Here is a 23,198-nt window from a genome sequence, read left to right on the forward strand (position 1 = left end):
TTCATTATTTTATGTATGTGAGTATACTGTAGCTGTACAAATGGTTGTGAGCCTTCATGTGGTTGTCGGGAATTGAATTTTTAGTACCTCTTCTTGCTCCCGTCAACTCCACTCGCTCAGTCCCTGGTCGCTCCTGCCCAAACATTTATTTATTATTATACATAAGTATACGGTAGCTGACTTCAGACACAACAGAAGAGGCGTCAGATCTCATTACGGATGGTTGTGAGCCACCATGTGGTTGCTGGGATTTGAACTCAGGACGTTTGGAAGAGCAGTCAGTGCTCTTACCCACTGAGCTATCTTGCCAGCCCCTTCACACGCCATTCTAATAGTTATCACATGAACAGCAAATAAATAGATCCTTTTTACCAAGTTAGAAGAGTTTAAAACTGTTGGCCTTAGCCGGGCATGGTGGGACACAACTTTAATCCCAACACTGGGGAGGCAGAGGCCGGCGGATTTCTGAGTTCGAGGCCAGCCAACCTGGTCTACAAAGTGAGTTCTAGGACAGCCAGGGCTATACAGAGAAACCCTGTCTCGAAAAAAACCAACCAACCAACCAACCAACCAAAAAAACCTGTTGGTCTTTATCAGCTAGCTACTAATGAGCCCTGTGTCTCACGCCAGGTCTCTAGTGTGGATGAATAATGAAAGGGTCACTTGAGCTAACAGGCACAAATGAGGACTGAAATGAAGCCACAGCCTTCTTTCCTCCTGAGGTAAAAGAAGAGAACAGATTCCTACAACAAGTTGTCCTTTGACCTCCACAAAAACACCTAAGTACATTCCCCATTCCTAGTGTGTGTGTGAGCAAGAAAGCAAGCGCACATGCACACACACACACACACACACACACACACGATTAGAAAAAGCAGAGATAGAAACATTTTGCTCTTCATTATGACTTTGTGTAAGTATTGCCTGATGTTCAACTTAAGATAAGCTCCCCTTTGGCACAGTGACTCAAAATTATAAAGAGACATTTACAATAAAATACAATAAAGCTAAACTTGCAACCATAGACTACTACTACTGTTGGAAAAGAGACTATCTTAGAGCCAGCAATCCCAAGCACTTTGTAGATAAGTAACCAAGACTGAGAAGTTCGGTGCTTGTTCATGGTTATGCAGGAATACGACCAGCCCCTTCCTCTAATGACTGACTTCATGTCCAGCACTCGCTCTCTCTGTAGTTTGAAAACTTCCTTGGAATATATCTGTTTAACAAACATATATTTTGAGTTCTTTTATACTCCCGTAGTTTCCTTTCCTTATACCATGGTAGTTCTTTGTTTTGTGTGTTCCTTCAAAATAGTTTCTAGGCTTGAGGGTTATAAAGTATAGTGAAAATTAAATTCTCAGGAATTCTTAAACAGGAAGGTAGATGGGGAGATCTGCAAATGCTTTAGCTGTCAGCAGTGTGCTTCCCAGTGCAGGTGAGCAGCCCGTCTACATAACCAGTGCATGCCTGGTGTACCCACTGCATCAGTGGATACTCTGTTCAGTGCATGCCTGGTGTACCCACTGCATCAGTGGATACTCTGTTCACTTGGCTTTTAGTACAGTCCATCACAGGCTTGTTTCCTGAACTTGAAGAGACATGTCATCTTTGCAGAAATATACTGTATTCTAAATACCCTCAATCTGGCAACCCAGCACCGTATTAAAGTGAACACGGCTGTACTGTTTCGTACCTTCAGAACTTTAATACTTTATATAAATCTTCTGAAAACGGAACACTGTAATTTCTTGTTTTCCCATTGACGGGGTCACAAATATAATTTATGATGAGACCCTCCATTTAGAATAGTAACTGAAAGGAAAAGGGACCAGAATCTATAGTGAACATAAGAAGAACTACATTCACTAATTTAAAAACCTAACTACTACGCTGAAAGCTGTGATAAAAAGGTGCCTCTGAAGGTATCTATATGAATATACGAACATAATACATACCCCTACCTAATTCAATTCTAATATTTCCTTTGGGAGTGGTGCAGTTTCATTATGTAGAACAGACTGGCCTCAAACTCAGAGAAATTCTGCTGTCTCTGCCTCCGTCCCAGTCCTTCGGATTAAGGTGTGCACCTCCACGCCCAGCCTTGATGTTCCCTTTTACTGTTTCTGCTACTATGTTACAGCTAGAGGTAACCATGCTTACCTGTATCAATAACTTCCAACCTAATAATCTATATAAACAAGTCTTTGTCTTGTTTAAATAAAAAGAAAATAGTCTCTGGGATGAGAGTGAACATGCTTATGGACTCACTGACGTATATATGCAAACTGCAAATGTGTTCACAAGTACACACACAATGTAAAGGAGGACAAACTTTCCAAACTAGGAAAGGACAGAGGAAGAAGCCAACATTTACTGGTGGCTACTCAGTGTTAGGCATTGAGAAACTTAAGTCAATCAGAAACGCAATAAAAAAGATTGCAGCATTCCCACTTTACACTAAATGCACTGAAGCTGCAAGAAGTAACCTATCCACTGTTGTGCATCTCGTAAGATGCAGCCCTGGGGGAGGGGCACGTCAGAGTGCAGTACATCAGGCCATAGAATTAACTGTGAGCACCACACATCTTGTCACTGTATAATGACATGAGAATCAGATACCCTGACCAAATGAAGCTGTCTCATCTCCTTTTAAAGTTTTTAAACTTTTACTTTATGTGTATGGGTGTTTTGTTTGCATGCATGTCTGTGTACCTACCACATGTGTGCCTGGTGCTCTTGAAGAACAGAAGAGGACAAACAGATAATGTGCACTACCATGTAGGTGCTGGGAACTGAACCCAGGTCCTCCAGAAAAGCAGCCAGTGCTCTCAACCACTGAGCCATCTCAACAGCTCCCTGTTGTTTCTTTATTTTTTATTGTAATTGTTTATGTTTTTTATCTTTCTAGACAGGGTTTCTCTGTAGCCGTGGCTGATCTGGAACTAGCTTTGTAGAACAGGCTGGCCTTGAACTCACAGAGCTCCCCTGCCTCTGCCTCCAGAGTGCTGGGACAAAAGGCACAAACCACTACTGCTTGGCTAAAGATATTTTTGTTTGTTTGCTTATGTATTTTATGTAAGTGGATATTTTGTCTGCATGTGCATCTGCAAACCAAAGGGCCACATCAGACAGTTGTGAGCTGCCATGTAGGTGCTAGGAATTGAACTCAGGACCTTTGAAAGAAAGAGCATTAAATGCTCTTGACCGCTGAGCCATGTCTCCAGCCCTGCGTCTTTATTTTTATGATGAAACAATTACTTCAACTTGCTCATGTGCGTGCGGTAGATGAGCTGGAAAGGGAAATCAAACTCTGAAGAACCACGACCTCTCTACCGCACACCTATTACTGCAGGGAGCCCAATCCTGGACTGTATGTAAAACAAACTGCTTTCTCTCTGGCCTGAGAAGAATGGGTGCTGCAGGCCGGAGCTCGTTAGTCCACCCAGGCAGTTCTGGAGATGTAATGCACAGCAGCAGGCAGGCAGCAGCGCTGGGGTAGGAAGGGCTTGCCTGAGTGTTCTTTTCCTTCCACAGTGCTTCACCTGGGTGTGGGAGGCAACAAAAGGAAAGAACTCAGCTTCCTAACAAGAAAGCAGAGAAGGGGTCTTCAGGGCCCAAGAGTGCCATGATAACAGAGGACGTTTGTAAGCCTGCACACGAAATCCTCCAAGCTAGGCTTTCCAGAGGGAAAGGATGACCAATGTCCAGTGCCCATGTTAGTCCACGCATATATGCATGTATACATGTATAAGTGAGCATATAAACTGAGCTGTTGAACCCTTCTTCCTCTCCTATCTCTCTGCTTGCTCTGAATACTTGAAACCATCTCTTTGGGAATATGTGAGAGTCTCTAGAGCAGGGACTAGGAAACTAACTGCTTTGTTGCACAAAGGGGAAAAAAACGTTTTGTTTTTGTTGTTGTTGTTGTTTTAAAAATAAGTGAACAATGGGAATCTCAGCAAAAAGCAGACATTTTTAAATGGAAATTTTAGAAATGAAAATAATTCTTTAGTATCACAGGAGCTGAAGAAAGAGAATGACAACTATAAAGAAAAGAGAGTAAACTTATCAGAGGACATCACTTAGTCTCAACACAAAGGAAAAAAGTAAACCTAACATCAGGCTTAGTATTTGTGTCCTCGTGTCTCCATGGATGAAGAGTCTGGGGGCAGAGCTGGATCTACATAGTGGCTAGACTTCCCAAACTGTTAAGTTAAAATTTACAAATTCATTTAAATTGGGTGTACTGAAACCCTGTAATCATATGCAAAAATATATACGTAAAGCAGACTGAAACACAAAAGCAAAGTTATAGAATGTCAGTTACATCAAGTATGTTCATATGCTCTAAGCAGGAAGAAAGAAGCATATGGACAAGGTACAGAAAGGACAAGTGTTCCCACCAGGACAGACTGGCGCTTAACTACACTAGGATTCAGAGTGCAAACCAACAATAGACAGGGCAATCTGCAAATAGGAAGCAGGCAGATGTAGCACACAACACCACTAAAGGAACAGCATCCCACATAAACAATTCCTATACATCAGTTTTTAAAGATCCTACAGAAAAACTGGCAAAAAGCCTGAACACAGAAAAGGAAATATTACAAATGACCAATGAAAAACATGGGATGAGGCTTGAGTACATAGATCTTAGCAAGGAAAATTGCAACCATACAAAATACTATTTTATGCATATCTGTGCAGGGTGGGAGTGATTTTTCTCTTCTATAAAAGATAGGGTGAGATGAACAGATTATATTCATTTTTTGTATGTGTGATAATGGAATTACTTTTGCAAATTAAATTCCAAAAAGAAAGAAATGAAGTTGTATTCCCAAAGAGCCCTGAGATTTTATAGATAGCATACAAATAAGAAAATTGGGAGGATTTTTAAAAAATCATAGTTGTTAATAATATGACCCTTAGATCTATTATGTGTCTATTTTTTTAAAAGCCCATCTGTGAGAAGACATACAATATACATTGCCAGGCTGACTTCAAATTCAGAGACCTACCAGTCTCTATCTCCTTAAGAGCTGAGATTAAAGGTGTGAGCCCTCACTCCTGGCTAAAATGCCAAACCGAAGAGTAATGGCAGATTACACAAGAACACTAGAAATGTCCAGAGTAAGAACTCGGAGAAACCATTTCAACAGCGCTTACAGCTTAACACCTGTACGAGCCCAAATGACAGTCAGCAGGGCTAATCAACTAAGTCACTATATTGTGGCATGCCACACACATCATAAAAAGGACAGTGCTTATTTATAATCACAAACACATGCTGACTACAGAACGAACACACTGTAGAGGAGACCCTGCAGCTCAGCATCAATGCTGTAGTGTCTGTCTGTGCAGAGCGGTTTCAGTTGGTAAACACACGGAAAAAGTCTCTGGGAAATAGGATTTCAGAAAATTCTCAGATGAACTTTCTATAAAAAAAATTGTAAGCAAAGTAATTTTTTGTTTGTGGTTTTAGGAGATGGTTTCTCTCTATGTAGCCTTGACTATCCAGGAACTCTGTAGATCAGGCTGGCCTCAAACTCACAAAGATCCACCTGCCTCTGTCACCCAAGTGCTGGGATTAAAGGAGTGTGCAAGCACCACCCTGCCACACACACAAAACGTTTTGTAGAGAGTACTTTTGAGGTCCTCCTGCTCACAGATAAGGACTAGAGAAACCAGGGCTGTTGAGCACACAGGCTGGTCTCTTCAACAGGAGGATACATAGGCATGCCTTCCACCCAGGAGGCTGGGAATGGATAGCCCAGGGATCCCACATTAGTATGTTTATCCCAGACTCTCCCTCCCCAGAGCTTTATCTTAAGCTTTGTTTCTTAGACAATACACCCACCCTTAGTAGGGAATGTCACTTGATAGCCTGCTGCCCTCTAAGCTGTCTTAGTCAGAGAGCACACCAGATCCCAGGCCCTTACAGAACCCACCTTCACTCTACAAGTCAAATGTGCTTGACAAAAGAGTTTTACACTTTAAGTTTTATTGTGAACGTGGGGTTGAGATCATTGTTACCAGGAAACATTTCTCCCAAACTGTACTGTACTGTAGTTAAATATGTCCAAGATTTACTGTCTAGTGTCAAGACTGGAAGTTTGAACTAGCACCAGCTACTGAAGAGCACTAACCAGGGTCTCCTTCTTGTTCAGAGAATCCTTCCTCTGCTGGCATGAGGCTTGGAGGGACCCCAAAGAGTAAAGTAAAATTATGTTAAAATGTAAATCTATTTAGTAACATACCTAAATTTTCAGTTCTTTGTTATCTTATGGACTTTTTTGTTCAATTAAGTGAAAATCCTTCTGTAAACTTGAGGTAAATATGATATTCAGCGCATATCACCAGTAAGGAGAGGTATGGAATCATTACCAAGTACTCCAAGGCCTTCAAATACTACCTCTTAAAGACATGGCAAAATCTGTAACTAATTTGCCAGTTAGTGGAACAACAGGGGAAAAAGGGAGAAAGAGATACAGAATTTTTTTTTCCTACTTGCAGAGCACTTCTTCATCACCCAGCAATTTACCTTTATTGCTTGACTATTAACTGGACTTGGTTGTCATTAAATATGTCCGCATTGAGTCAGAAATGATGTAACTCTATATCAAAGAGTCGATGCCAATTTGCATTCTGCAATAGCTAAGATTAATTCCAGGAAATAACTGTAAGGAAAGCATATATATATATATATATATATATATATATATATATATATATATATATATAGCACTGGCTGCTCTTCCAGAGGTCCTGAGTTCAATTCCCAGAAACCACATGGTGGCTCATCTGTAATGAGATCTGATGCCCTCTTCAGGTGTGTCTTAAGACAGCCACAGTGTACTCATACACATAAAATAAATAAATTTAAAAACAAAACAACAAACCAAAGGAAAAAGGTCTATGCTGGAAACACAAATGCACATATAGACATACTTGGGCAAGATTTAATGTTTCCTACTAATCTAAATATCTTATTTCCAAAGTAAAAATCTTCTAGAAGAAGAGTTTTTAACTAAATAATATTTTAAAACTCAGGTATTTTAAATTTGTAGTAAACAGTAATATTCATTACCTCTGTTTGACAATATAATGATAACAAAAGCAAGACTCCTTTCTGACTTAGGAAGTGAAATAACACTTTGGGTGGTTTAAATAAGGATGGTCCCCACAGGCTCACATATTTGAATACTTAGTTCCCACGGGGTGACACTACTTAGGAGGTGTGGCCTTGCTGGAGGATCAGGTGCTCTCACACGCCCCACCATGAGCATAATTGACTAAGCCTGAGACAGTACGGAAGCCCCTCATTCCAAGCTTCCTTTCAGAAGAGTTGTTATGGCCATGGCTCCCAGCAACAGAACACTGAGACACACTTACCTACTTTAAAAGAGTAAGACTGCTTTTCCCTTGGAAGCTATTGTCACTAAAAGTCATCTAGCATATAACACAAAAAATTGTGTTTAAGAAAATGGAAAAGGGGGCTGGAGAGATGACTCAACAGTTAGGAGCATTGGTTGCTCTTCCAGAGGTCCCGAGTTCAATTCCCAGCAATCTTGCGGTGGCTTGCAACCAATTACAATGGGATCTGATCCCTGTCTTCTGGCACATAGGTATAATTGCAGATAGAGCATACATACATAAAACAAATAAATATCTTAATTTAAAAAAAAACATGAAAAAAGGTCATTTTACTACTGTAATCCAAGGATGGTGCCTAGTTTCAAAAAAATAATAACTATTCTATCATTAATCCAATACAAAATTTAAAACATGTGCAGATAATTCTGTTTCTATGAGGGCTTTGGTTGGACCTGACTGAGGATGAAATATACAATCTGATTTTTTAGGAGGCACTATTTTAAATTACTGTCCACATAAGCCTAGTGCTTTCCATTCTTTTCTCGAGGATAATAGTATATTACATAACTTATGTACTATATTACTCTTGAGGAAGGATTACTATCTAAGAAGAGCCTGCTTCTTAGGAGAAGAAAATCGTGTAGCACAAAACCCACTCTGTCCTCTCCACACATTTGCTATAAAGTGAGCAGTTTTAAGTACCCAGAGCACTTAGGCAAACACTTATGCCATTATTTTCGGGCACACTTAAGAGTGCAGGGAAGAACAGGATCTTGATTAGCCCCCACCTCCAGCCTCTTTTGTTCAAGCAAGTCAAGTGTGACAGACAGGACTCTTCTACATACAGGAATCACACACTGAAGCCACTGGCAAGCTGTCTTCCGCTCTTAGCACTTCTGCCTGTTTCCTGCTGCCTTTCCCGACACTGCAAGAAAACCCCAGCTCAAAATCTCACGACATACTTGACAACATTCTGAGGAAATCCTCTCCATCCAGATGGCCTACCACCAAGCACATCTATGCTGGCACAAATAAAACGCGCTTACGACAGTCCCTCTCCTGTCCCTTTGCTCTCTGAGCTAAAAGTTTTCTGCTCATTGATAAAGTGACACAAAGAAGCTGAAGGAGAGCAAGCAAACAGGAAACAGAACCCTGGGCTGCCTCAGGCCGCAGAGACAGCTAACAGACGCTTTCACCACAGCCATGCGCTGGGGCCTGAGGCTGGCTGGAGGCTTGGGTGCTTCAGCTGCTCCTCATCCACAACTTCAAATCCAAACCCAAGTTCTTCTCCTTCTGAAGCTGCAACACAACACCATTTCTATAAATACCACTTCAGAAGCACAAACGTGAGCATTTTTTTGGTAGGAAATAAAAATAAACACTGTGCGTGCAGAGTGGCAGATCACACTTCCTTCTTCCTTTTGCTTTTGTTTAAAATGAATCCCACTTGGAGCATAAAGAATAATCACTTTTCACTAATTTTAAAACCTAAATATTTAGACTATATACGATATAACCATTTCACTAATAAACATAATTAAGTCATTTTCAAAATTATTTTAAAATGTTACAAGCTATAGTAGCATCAATTAATCTATAAGATAAAACAATTCATGACTGCTTGTATACACTCATTTTAAACCATTGATGCTGACAAGTAACGTAAAGTCAGAGATATTTCAGTCTGTCTCACACCTTGTAAAGCCAGGTGACAATGAATATAATGTTTTTTTTTTTTTTTTCCATGTGAGAGGCTATTACAGAGGCACCTCTGAAGGGGCGGGGGAGGGGAAGAAGTGAGGAAGGGAGAGTTACAATGTATTTTTTGTGTGAGCACTTCTGAAGTCAACTAAAGAACAAATTCACAAAAAAGTATTGAAGTTGGCAGAGGATTTTCTTCAATTTGTTACTTTAAAACTTTGTATTTACAAAAAACCTATACCAACCCAAAATAAACACAAGCAATATGACTGCTATAAACACATTCACACACCAAGAAAATAGTTAATAAATGAACCTTAACCCAAACCGAACATGCAGAGCTACACAGGATCAATGAATCGGTAGGCTGATAGAAGTGGAATGTGGAAAACTACCTACATTTATTTCCAATAACCTTGTGGGAAAGTGGGAGCCTAAGAGTGTTCTACAATAAGAATTCAGAAAGCAATTGTTCTGATTAACAACTGGTACAGATCAAACAATAGGTAAGCAATGGAGAGACTAACGAGACTTAAGTGAGCTGCAGAGTGTGTCTGCGTCATCACAAACTAGGAAGCCTCCAGATTCTTGATAATGATTCCCAGGGAGCCAGAAGCAGCTGTATGTTAACTTTAGCCATTTCAGCCTGGTTCTATAGTTCTTTAAACTGCATGATGACAGCCTCTTGAAGTTAAGAAGTGCTTTCTACCTAGGACTAGCAAAAGCACTCCTTTCTCTTCTGCAGTATGGCACAACCAACCGTTTTCTCCACATCAATTTGAGTAGATAAGAGTACTAATAATTTACTTATAGATTATATTAGATTGGTAATTCTTTCTCCTCAAATAAATCTGAGTTTGGGCCAGAAAGCTAGGCTCCTACTCTGAGTTTCTATGTTTGAGAACTATCTACTTTGTTGGACATTCCTCCTGAAAGACCTATACAAACTCTTTCAAGTATATGAATGCTGTATCTAAAAATTGTTCAAGATGCCAAAGAAAGGGGCTGGAGACACGGTCCAGTGGCAGAGTGTTGGCATAGCACTAATGTGTCTTTAGACTGACTGTGGATCAAAAGAAAAGGAGAGGTGGGTAGTGAAGGAAGAGGGGACAGGAAGGAGGGAAGGGAAACACAGGAGAAAGGAGGGAGAGCTGGAAATAGTGGGAAGAGAGCAGGAGAAGAGGAAGAGAAGGAACAGAGGAAAGGGAGGAAGAGAGGGGAGGAAAGAGGAGAGAAGGAAGAAGGGGACAAGGTGCTGAAAGGAACTGTGACAGTTAATTGCATGGCCACCATCATTGGAGACAAAGCCTCTGGGTGAGGGCGTTTCTAAGCTGGGCTGACACAGGAAGACCCTCCCTGAGTGTAGGTGGTGCTACATACATTTCATAGGCTGGGGTTCAGGATTAAACAAAAGGGAACAAGTAGACTTGAGTATCAACACTTCCCCCTGCTTCCTGGTTGTAGATGCAATGTGACCAGCTACTTCAAGATACTGTCATCATGCCTTTTCCACCATGACAGACCATAACGTCACATCAGGAACCCAGACAAACCCTTATTTTCACAAGCTGCTTTTGTACCAGAACCTAAAACATTTTCATCCCCAGCAATCTGTTCATTAGAAATTAGAAATGAAAAGTGTAGTGCTAATACCCTACAGTGACGCGAGAGACCGGAACAGTCTCTTTCTCCCGTCACAACAGCTATGGCTGACATTCCTGACAGAGTCAGCTAAGGAAAGATTAGAAGAATAACACATCTACTTAATCAACTTAATGTGAAAGAAGACCTTCATTCCGAAGAGCCAAAGGCCCAAGGAAAACTAATTTTTAATGAAGAATACACCCTGTCACTATGCTATTAGATAAAAAGGGTATGAGCTGAATGCAGCAAAGCCCATCCTTCAGATCCTTCTTTGTCTTTGGCCGGCCTTCCTTCCTTCCTTCCTTCCTTCCAGGTATATGACGGGATCGCTTTTGAAATAAGAGTCTTGTTATCTACTATGAGGTAAGATTGGTCAGAATCTCTCAATGGCCGGATCTTATACAGAAAGGTGGGGGGAAGGTTACAGGTAATTATAAGCATTATGGGCTGCTTTGGAGAAGGGGGATTAGTCCTAGTTTTCCCTTTTTTGTGGGGGTACAGGGGAGAGAAAGGATGTTTTTTCCTCAGCTCACAAGTTACGGTCCATTATTAAAGGGAAACCAAGGCAAGAACGCTTATGCTTCCCCTGGCTTGCTCAGCTAACTTTCCTATACAGCTCACACCATCTACCTAGGGATGTTGCTACCCACAGTAGGTTGGGCCCTCCATCATCTCTTAGCAATTAAGAAAGTGAAAATATACAAGCCAATCTGAAGGGGTAACTCCCTTTCCTCAAGTCTGTCAAACCGACAACTGGAGCTTAACTATGACAAGGGTTTGATTGCCATGACTCACTTGAAAATCTTATTTCTTGAACTCATATTCTTATATGAGGAGCAAGAAAAGATGGTAGGAGAAAGTTAGAGAGATGTTGGTTGTGAGGCCCCTCGAATGTCCTTTATGACAAAATACTTGAGGATATTATTTTCCGAGTCTCAACGCCACCCGTGTACACGTGCACGCATATACACACGGACAAACACACACTTCTAATATTTTCAGTTTGCAGTTGTTTCTTTTCTTTTTCGAGGCAGGGCTTCTGTGTAGTCCTGGCTGTCCAGAAACTTGCTTTGTAGACCAGGCTGGCCTCGAATTCACAGAAATCCACCTGCCTTTGTCTCCAGAGTACTGGGGTTACAGATTTGTGCCACCACCCCAGCTCAGTCCGCAGTGGTTTTGATATACAGATATGGAACCCACCCACCTTTATCTGTGCTTCCATTATCTTTCCTGTATTCTTAGATAAAAGTCTTTTTCTGGGCTTCTGCTGCAAGCCCTTTCCTGTTAGCACAAATCACTATTTGTTCCTTCTCTAAGCCTGTGAATAGGCTTTTCTCCATCAAAACCAACCAACCTATCACCAGTGTTCCCAGCACCCTCCTTACTCCTTTTCCCATCCTCAGGCAGACTCTGTGCATTCTGCCTTTGTCTCTTGGTCCTTCCTGAGGGATCATTTCTCCTTTCCTGCATCTATATATTACCTGCTAGGTTTCCTATCTTTTCTATGGTATAAGCTTAGGCCTATTTTATTCTCATTTAAAGCCATCAATTCTCAGACTCTACCTATCAGCTAGATGCTAATATTGCTCCCAAATACAAGTCTTAGGTGTTTATCTTAAGGTGAAGACCTAAGGGCACTTCTATTGAAGTGACCTCAAATTCCTCAGGTCCAGACAGCCTTGCTCTCTAGTCTTACTCTCTATCCCGTTTCTTTTCCTTTCTTCTTTACCCTGGTACATGTTACATAACCATTTATTCAGCCAACCAGCTAGAAACATGGAAAGTCTCCTCTACGTTTTATTCTTTTATCTACCCAGTGATCGCATTCATACATACATATGTGTGTATGTGTATAAACATATACACACATACAAACATGCTTCTTCAGTTGTTATTCTCTAAACAATGAAATATAGTAGCTATTTATGTACCACTTACATTGTAGTAACATAATTAAACTAAACTATTCATAATATGAGAGAGAGATTCTGAACTTGTTTACTTGTTGTTATTCTACATAGGGGATATATAATGCTCCTCTCAGAAGCTGTAGGTTGCCAAATGAAATTTCTAGTACAGGTGAGGTACTTCCCTTGGAATTACTGATAACGGGTATCCTGGATATCCACAAAATAATACAAGCTATCATTACTGCTCATGGCTGCCATCAGAACTTGATGTAAGAACTTATTGCAGAAGGCACCACATACTTTGGTCACAGGACACAGAAAAACCAAGTTGGTACTGACAAGGAAGTACATGACTGAACAGTTTTTCACAGTAGACAATAGCGCTATGCTGGCTGCCAATTTCAAAGGCTGTGACCAACAGTAAAGACCAGAGTGTAACATGTAAGCGTGGGTACAATAGCAGCTCAAATGTTCTACGGGGGCTCTGGTGGGGGCAGATAACCTACCATTTTCTGACTGTATTTAAGGCCAACTCCATAGGAGCAGTACTGTAAATCTAGTTGAGAACACCCCCAGTTGAAGGAGGTCACCGCTTTTAGGGGTACATCAACAATTATCATTGCTACACAAACAGGGGCAGGGTTCTTACAATCTCTCAGCCTAGGCTGTCCACCTTTATACTTTAAAATGAAGTATTTCTTTTTACTTCATGTGTATGGTGTTTTGCCTGCATCTATGCGTGTATCATGTCCCTGCAGTCCCTACAAAGGAAGAGGGTGTGAGAGCTCTTGGAACTGAAGTTATAGACAGTTGTGAGCTACCATGTGGGTGCTGAGAATTGAACCTGGGTCCTCTGGAAGAGCAACTTGCATGTTTAACTGCTGAGCCATTTTCTCAGGTCTGGATGAGAACAAGAGCTTCTGACATACAAAATTGTAGAAAACCATGTAAAACAGGTCACTGACAAGCAGGTAAAACATGCCTATAATACCAGCATTCCATCAGCAGGCAGGCAGGCAGGAGAATTAAGATTAAGGCAAGTCTGAGGTATTTCACAAAAAGCAAACTAAGACTAATAAGCATATTAAAAAATGACAAACAGTACATACATACACACCACTCCATAATAAAAGCCTGCTAAGCCTTTATCTAGACTGTCTTAAATGATGTCATAGTTCTACTGTCAAAAGATTTATTAAAACCTGATTTTAGAAGCATCAAACACAAACACTACATATTTTACTAATTGTTTGTTATCTAAATTCCACTTCATATCAGAATTTTAAAACTAATTAAATTGGAATTATAGGAAAGACAAAAAACCCATAGCTGTATGTTATTTATATGGCCATCATTTTTAACAATGAACTAATCATACACTAGGCACTGTTAGGGTTTAGATAAGATGTTTTCAACCTTAGAGAGGATATGACTCCCTTTTCTGGCCTTCATGAGCAAAGCACACAAGTGGCCCACAGACACATATGAAGGCAAAATTCATACATATCAAAGAAAAATAAAGGTTAAAACAATAAAATGTTTTAAGAAAGTAGTGGAGAGGTAAGCGGCCAGGTCACCTGCCAAGATGGTACGCTACTCTCTTGACCCAGAAAACCCCACAAAATCATGCAAATCAAGAGGGTCAAACCTTCGAGTTCACTTTAAGAACACCCGGGAAACTGCCCAGGCCATCAAGGGTATGCATATCTGCAAAGCCACCAAGTATCTGAAGGATGCCACTTTAAAGAAGCAATGTGTGCCATTCCGGTGGTATAATGGTGGAGTCGGTAGGTGCGCCCAGGCCAAACAGTGGGGCTGGACACAGAATTGGTGGCCAAAAAAAGAGTGCTGAATTTTTACTGCACATGCTTAAAACTGCAGAGAGTAACGCTGAACTTAAGGGTTTAGACGTAGATTCTCTAGTCATTGAATACATCCAGGTGAACAAGGCACCTAAGATGCGCCGACGAACCTACAGAGCTCATGGCCGGATTAACCCGTACATGAGCTCCTCCTGCCACATTGAGATGATCCTCACTGAGAAGGAACAGATCGTTCCAAAGCCAGAAGAGGAGGCTGCACAGAAGAAAAAGATATCCCAGAAGAAACTGAGGAAACAAAAACTCATGGCCCAGGAATAAATTCAGCATAAAATAAATGCAGATAAAGTTAAAAAAAAAAAAGCGAAGAATAACAGAAGTCGCTAAAATCAACTTATGCACACACAAGATCATGGGCTCATACATATACCATGCATGTAGCACATACTTATATGAACATAAAACTGACAGGAAAAGACTGGACTGTTTAATCACTTTAGCACAAGGCTCAAGAGAACTTTGCTTTCTTTTAAATAGATTCTTTTTCTTGAATTCCATGGAAAATTTTTGGCAATCTGCTAAAAGAATCAAAATTTTTATTTTTTAAAGGAACTAAATATTAATGGTCACATACTTCCTCACCCTCTCATTTAAATATTATTTTAAATTTACTGATAAGTTTGTGTATTAGCATATAACATAACATTTTGACATGCATATACGTTTAAAAAAAGGCTAAATCAAGGTATGTGTACCACTTCACAAACCTTCTTTGATAAAGACACTTAAATATATTCTCAGGGCTGGTGAAGTGGCTCAGAAGATAAGGGTGTTTGTCACACAAACCAGGCAATCTGATTTCAGTCCCCAGACTGCACATTAAGGTGAAAGAAGAAAATCAACTTCAATTGCACACACACACACACACACACACACACACACAAATTTGGGGGAAAACAAAACCAAACCAGAAACGTTCTCAGTAATTTTGCAAATATACGACACTTTATTACTAATTGTACAAACTACGATATAAATAAAGAACAATAAGCCTTCCTTGGAATTGTTTCTTTTTTATTGGAATTGTGACCTTTAACCTGTATCTCCTCAGCCTCTACCATCACAGCCCTGTGTGCAAGCCATTCCTCTTGTATGAGTGCAGTGATTTCATTGCCGTACGAAACAAGGTCAGGTAAGACTGCCTTCCTGTATGTGTCTGCCTTCCTTCACTTGGGTTGCTAAAAACAGCAGTGTGTTTCATTCTGAAAACGAGTAAAGTATTACAGCCCTTTTAAAATCCCAGTCATCTGCTGGGATACACTTAAACTGATCCCATATCTGGTCTTCTGTGAATGCTGCTAAAACAAACATACATACAAGGATAGCAATCTTGATATACTGAATTTCATATCATTTAAATATGTACCTAGGGGAACTGTACTTTTAAGGAACGCCCATACTTTTGTCCATAATGGCTTTAAAAGTGTTGTTTTTGTTTTGTTTTAAATATGTATGCTTTAAATATACAATAGTCAGCCATCACAGGTCAAGAACTATATACATACACATACACACACATCAAGTAAAGAAGCAGAACTTACAAATATACAGAAGATTCAGTAGATAAATTTTACTTTAATTTTGGTACAACTATCAGACAAAGCAAACAAAATTGGCAAGTGGTTTCCAACCCACCCACAAATATGTCTTCAATGGCACTGCTGCCACAGGAGATGCACTGCACTGCCATACCACAAGCACATAGTTAACACATAACTACAATTATAGCTCATTTGTTAATTGTAGCATTATTCTTTAAGAAACAAAATTTTAGACTTCTGCATACTATTTATATATCCTTTATTAGGTGGCTAATTTGCCTTTCACCATGTTAAACCTTAGGCTACAAGATATCACACATACAGGAAATATATAAATATTGCCTATAAAACTACAAAAAGGTATTGGCTCAATAAAAAAAAAAAAAAAAAAACAAGGAAAAGAAAAGCTGGCCAACTTGTGTTTACAGGAGGGGAGCATGGGTCAGCTCACTGTTAACTAGGCTCATAAAATTAAAACAAGATTATAATGAAGTACACATAAAAGGCCCACCAACACCCAACACTGCTCAGGTTCACTGTACCTGCACTTCCCTGTCTCCTGAAGGGAAGTGCATATTTAAAAACCACTGCAGAGAAGAATCCAGCAAGATTTACTCAATTTCAAGTTATCTTCATTCTATAATCCAGCAATCCTACTCACAGAAATGGACAAAGGATTTTTTTAAAGATCTCTCTCTCTCTCTCTCTCTCTCTCTCATGTAAGTACACTGTGGCTGTCTTCAGACACTCCAGAAGAGGGTGTCAGATCTCATTACGGATGGTTGTGAGCCACCATGTGGTTGCTGGGATTTGAACTCAGGACCTTCAGAAGAGCAGTTGGTACTCTTAACTGCTGAGCCATCTCTCCAGCCCCTGGACAAAGGATTTTAACACACATTCTCTAAATCAGATAAGCAAACTATAATAAATGTAGGAGATGAAAACCAGGCATGGTGGCGCACGCCTTTAATGCCAGCACTCCGGAGGCAGAGGCAGGCGAATTTCTGAGTTCGAGGCCAGCCTGGTCTACAAAGTGAGTTCCAGGACAGCTAGGGCTATACAGAGAAACCCTGTCTCAAAAAAACAAAAACAAAAACAAAGCATGTAGGAGATGAGGAGCTGTGACTCTTACAGACTGGTATATAGTTAGTATCTGTATGAATGGTTGGGCAATAACTCAGTAGCAGACACATTCAAAGTCCTATTAAATCCTGACCATTCTCTCTAGTGAGGAGGTTGGTTATAATATGTGATAACACATCTTGTATATTCTAAATATATCCCCAGCAACCAAAGCAATATTCAAATTAACTGTTCATTCGGGCTGCAGCGAGAGCTCAGTAGTTAAGAGTATATGCTGCTTTTTTGTGTAGGACCCAGGTTCAATTCCCAAAACCCACATGGTGGATACAACCACTTGCAACTTAAGTTCCAGGAAATGTAGTGCCCTCTTCTGGCCTCCAGGGACCACCACATTTGTATGAAGGACACATGTATCATGACACACAAGCACACACACACTTTTTAAAAATTAAAGTTAACTGCTCACCAGGACAAGTAAAATATGCACACACAACATGACCAAACATAAGGCAGAACATGTTTTAACAGTTTTTACAGAGCATCTTTTTTGAGGTGGAAAACCCTGTTTAGGTATTTATCATGTCAATAGCTTCAGTCAAGCACAGCAAAGCAGTGCACCATAGCACATATGCGGAAGATAGAGGTCAGAGGACAATAAAGCAGTCAGTTCTCTCCTGCCACCAAATGGGTTTCCGGATCAAACACAGTCATAGGCCTGGCACCAAGAGCCTTTACTTTCTGAGCCATCTTGCCATCCCTGAATAACCCTGTCTAATTAGATATTAAGTTTGGACCAGAGGAGAAATTAGAAACTACCACTTACTCGAGTGTCCTAGGTTTGCTTTCCACTGCTGTGATAAACATCACATTCAGAACTGACACGGGGAGGAGGGGGTTATTCCATCTTATAGCTTACAGTCTGCTTATGAATGGAGTCTCCTGGCAGGGGACATGGAGCAACCCTGAATACTGGCTTGCATTTTATTGCTGAGTGCTACCTTTTCATACAACCCACGAAGACCACCGATCTAGGACTGGCACTGCCCATAGTGGGCTGAGTCTTCTCAGATCAATCATTAAGAAATTCCCCCCACAGACTTACCTACAGGCCAATCTGATGAAGGTTAACTCCTTAGCTGAAGTTCCCTCTTCCAAAATGACTTTAGCTGAGAAGCACACTACGCAGCAGAGCAAGTGAGCACTAGCAGGTACTCACGAGTGGTGGCTCTCCTACTCAACTAGGAGGGAGGGAGTGCCACAGGAAATAACACAACCCTACATAGACACCAAAGGTTTCTAATATGCTGAAACTCGCAAGGAAACGGAGACTCACGGTGATCCTCCTGCTCCAGCCTCCCAAAGGATGCAATTATAGGTGTGTGTCCTGCACCCAGCCTCAAATCTTTACAATGCTTTTCAACTTCATTACCTTCACCTCATACTTAGAATATGTCCTTAGTTCCTCCTCTTTGAAAGGAAAAATAGCAGAAGTCAAGTAAAAGTCCCTACCAAAATCTCTGACAACTCATTAAAACAAGAATTTACTGGTTAAATGCTGACCCTCTCCCCAGTGCTCTTTGGTGTATCCCAACTGCCACACTACCAGTAAAATGAAAACACTAACAACCTTCATGAGCTGAAAATAAAACTTCTACTCTCTTATTTGCTATAACAGAGTTTCAGATTCAGTGAGGAACAAAGTTGACCTTTATTTTTGTCAACTACTTTTTTCTCTGCCACTTCAAAAATCTTAAAATCTGCAAGGCTTATTCATGGTCCTGGAGGCCAGACAGTTAACGCTGGCCTGCTGAGATTATTTGGGGGCGCTGTTTGGTATGATCACCTTTGGAGACCAGTTATACTACAATATCCATAATATCTTATAAGCAAGCTTGTCTCAACTCTGGTTTCCTGAAATACTTTCTCCGGGAGTAAATTCTCACTGAAGAAGAAGCCCAACTACATTGACCAACTTGAAGCACGCAGTGGCACAGGGGACACGTGTATGTGTCTGCCGGCTGGGCAGTTCCAAGCCTAGACTGCCAGGTATTCTGGCCGATGCATCAGATAACAAAGCACTCACCAGGACTCTCTAGTTGAACGTTAGACGGGAGCCTACCCCGCCCAAACTCCTGCCCCACAAATGATATGAGGTTTAACAACAAGAGTGCTTTAAATCCTTGAGTTTTAAGTGTCATTTTCTTTCAATCAGATTTGGTCAATGAGGTTGTATAACACAGTAAGTATTTAGCCTTAACTTCCAGCTTTGTACAGTGGCAGTCTCAAATAACTGCTTTAAAACTATCCAGATAAACTTTTCATTTCTGTCAATGTATGTTGCATGTTTGTGTGTGAGCATATGTATGTGTGTGGTGTGCAGCCATGTGTGTACATGTGCATGTGTAAGTCAAGGATTGAAACTGGGTGTCTTGCTCAACTGCTTTCCGCTTTATTTTTTGAGACAGAGTCTCTGCCTGAGCCCGTATTACACTAACTAGTTTGATAAGCCCTGGGGCTTGGCTTGTCTCCACCCTGTCAGTTCTGGGGATCAAACTCAGGAACAGGAACCCCAGGCCCTCAGACACAGCTTTATACTTTTGGAACAGTATGTGCTGTCCTAAGACAAATACTGAAGAATGTTATTAAGATGCAGAAATACTGGGGACTGAACCACCACTCAAAGAGCATACACAGGCTGGACATAGCCACTGCCACCACCACCACCACCACCACCAGCAGCCACCCCTGAATGTAGCCCCCTGAACAAATGGAGTGGGGACTATCCCTAAAGCTGTTGCCTATCCGGAATAGGCTCCTCTAACTGGGCTGCCTTGTCTGGCTTCAATGGGAGAGGATGTATCTAGCCCTACACAGACTTGATGTACCAGAGGAGGGTACTCAGGAGGGGGGAGCAATCAGGGTGTAAGATAGATAGATAGACAGATAAGTAGATAGATAGATCAATTGAACAGAAATACACAAAATAACCTGCCTGACTGGGGCACTGAATAAAATATACTATTAACTGCTTTTTATAAAAATTACTTATGTGAAAACTGGCCATATGTGATATTACATTATTTTAGAGGGTACATATATACAGAGATTTCACTGTGTATATTTATAAAAAATTGGTCATATCTGTAATCACTACATAAATTAACACCAGAAAGAAGGTTATTATCCATCCAATTAAAAAAACGGATTTCATTGTCAGGTAGTGGCAACGCACGCCTTTAATCCCAGCGCGTGGGAGGGGGAGGCAGGGGATCTCTGAGTGTGAGGCCAGGCTGGTCTGCAAAGGGAGTTCTAGAAACCAGGACTACACAGAGAAAAACAAACAAACAAACAAACAAACACCAAAACCAAAAGGATATTATTATAAAATGTAACCAGAAATCACACTGTTGCATGTTTCTACTATTCTTAAACTATATTGAAAACCAAAAAAATGTGTAGTAAACAAGTATTTAATGTTGTATGCATGATCTGATTTCAATTCACAAATGTGTACATTTATGACGTGCAGATGTGAACACGCGAGGCTGGTTGGGTAGTACAGGTCTATAGTACTAGTTACTCTTGGGGCTACAACGGAGCGTGGCAAGGAAGGGGGCAGGGCAGGGCAGGGCGGAACCTCCAGAGAGCTAAACCCAAGAGGACTTAGTTGTGTAGTAGAGTAAGAAACTGCTCACAGGCCTGTTTTGATCACAGTACTATCCAAACTCACAAGTAGCCATTGCAATCCACTTGCTAAAACCTGCACATCCTAAATCTAGTTGTGACGAAATACCAAGCAATCTCAAATTCATCCTACAAAATAAATGGCTAGTAACTTTTAAGTTCTGGTGTCATCCGGTCGGAGAGTGCTGTAAGGAACGATTTTGTGTCAGAATAAGAGAAGAACCCCAAAGACTAATTTTTAAGTGCAATGTTTCATCTTAGACTGGGCAAGGGGAAAATTACTGTATGATGTATGTATATGCACGTACACGTATATAAATTACAATTTGCTGCATCTATTTCTGTTTTTGTATATATAGTTTCAGGGCTGACCAGTTTGTATTATAGTGTATGTATCAACAATAATAAAAAGAGATTATTAATTTGAGAGTTAGGGGTAGGAAGAGTTGAAGAAAGGGTACCACTGAGGGGATGGAGAGAGGAAAGTGATGCAATTTTATTTTAATTAAAAATATATTAAGGGGAGGGGGAAGAGGATGGATGTGGGATGGGAGGTTTGTGGAGGGGTAGCCAGGAAGTGGGAAGAGATGTAAACGATATATATATATATATATATATATATATATATATATATATGAATAAATAATAAAGGGGGGATCAGCTGTTAAAAACACTGCTCTTCCAGAAGACTCATGTTCAATTCTCAGCTAAAACTACACAGTGGCTCACAATCATCTGGAACTCCAGCTCCAAGTGATCTGATGTCTCTTTCTGGCCTCCGTGGACACTGCGAATGCATATGGTGCAGACATGCAAACTGCCTATACACATAAAATAAAAACCCCCAAAAATTAATGTATTAGAAAATAGAGTAAAATCGCTCTATGGTGAGAGAGTGGCTGTACGTGTCCATTCCCTGACTGTGGTCACACACTCCCTCAGGAGCTTTATCTGGAGAGTTAACCTTTGACTTAGTTGACTGTACTTTGTACTTTGCAGCTTTGTTAAATGGCTCGGTAGAGAAAATGTCACACAGAGATACAATATATAACAAACAGCAAACTACTAAGAAATATGAATCTGAGAGGGTATTCGGAAATTCTCTGTAGCATTTTAACTTCTCTATATATTTTAAATTACTTCAAAAAAAGTTGACAGGAGCAATAGCCTTTTCTGAAAATTTTCCATACACAAAATATAGAATTCATGATATTTAAGATTTTCTCCCAAGTTCTAGGACATACCAAATGCTTACCAAATACCTAATAAAAATACTAAGCCTGATCTAAACAAGTGTAAGGTACAGCATCTATGCTCAAGGAGTCTCCATTCTGGTGAGGTATGTTGTAGAAGCAGTCCAAGAGTGACTGCTGAGTACGTGCTGGGAAGTTGAAGGGACCACGGAACGAAAAGAACGAACTCCCTAAAAGAAAAAGAAAAAAAAAATCTGACCTCAGTCTGGAAGCCTAGAAATTGACTAGTCAAAATGGATAAGGAAATTCCAAAGTGGTAGAATAACTGACTAAATCAATGAATAATAAAGACTAAATACACAATCTGCTAACACTTGGCTGGAAGAGAGGCTGTGGCTAAACTACAGAGCTATCTCTCTGCCTGCCTACTGCCTTCCCAGACCCCAGAAACAGAGCAACCTCATACTACAGCCATAGCCAACTGATGAATGACCAACCTCATACTACAGCCATAGCCAACTGATGAATGATTCTGCAAGAGCACTATACAAGTCAGCTCGCCATCTACAATCTAATTCCATCATTCTGACAATTCCTTAGAAAACTCTCCTATTGTGCTGACAGAGATCTACTGGTTGCTGCATTCAAGCCTCCCTGGTTCAGTCCCCAAGCCCCGTGTATCACTGAGAATCAACGCTAGGTTTGGCAAGCAGGAGGCTGGAGTAGCACTGATTGTATACATGGTCCCTACACAGCATCACTCTACACCTCTATTACCAAACCAAAACTGGTTTACTTTTAGTTCTATCTTTTCCACACCGAATACAAAAGTGTAAACTCTCACTGATGAACTCCAAGTACATAAAGACAGACTGATTTTATTACTGTTGATTTGTCAACACTAACATTTTCATTAAATATTTTAATTCACAGTCATATATCAGTGATCACATCTGGAAGTGGTTTCTCCTTGCTCAGAAGCCAAACTTTAACTAAATGCATTCTACAAGGTCAAATTTATGAATGTCAAAACATATTCTAAGAAGCCAATTTTGTAAATTTAGGATGGATGGTCTTCTGAAAGCTCTTCATTTAATTTTCAACGCCCCTTCCACTCAGCTGAAGAATCAAATTACCTCAGAATCCAATTATCAAAAAGAAACTGACAGCTGGCAGTTCATCTGA

At 40.5% G+C, this 23,198-nt stretch overlaps 1 protein-coding gene across 10 annotated transcripts in view; it reads right to left on the bottom strand.

The window, feature by feature from the left end:
• Positions 1 to 23,198, bottom strand: part of Eml4 (EMAP like 4) — a 123,920-nt gene that overhangs the window by 66,105 nt on the left and 34,617 nt on the right. Inside the window, exon 1 of one of the 10 annotated variants that reach the window (XM_029470880.2) lies at positions 1,515 to 1,587. The exons of the other annotated variants lie outside the window; for them this stretch is intronic. Coding sequence (XP_029326740.1) covers positions 1,515 to 1,572 — 58 coding nt within the window. The 5' untranslated portion in view covers positions 1,573 to 1,587. Of the gene's footprint in view, positions 1 to 1,514; positions 1,588 to 23,198 lie in introns of those variants that run through there. 10 annotated transcript variants of the gene reach the window in all.

This window comes from Mus caroli, unplaced genomic scaffold (assembly GCF_978045245.1).
Source record: "Mus caroli unplaced genomic scaffold, Mus_caroli_1 scaffold_18, whole genome shotgun sequence".
NCBI classification, from domain to species: domain Eukaryota; kingdom Metazoa; phylum Chordata; class Mammalia; order Rodentia; family Muridae; genus Mus; species Mus caroli.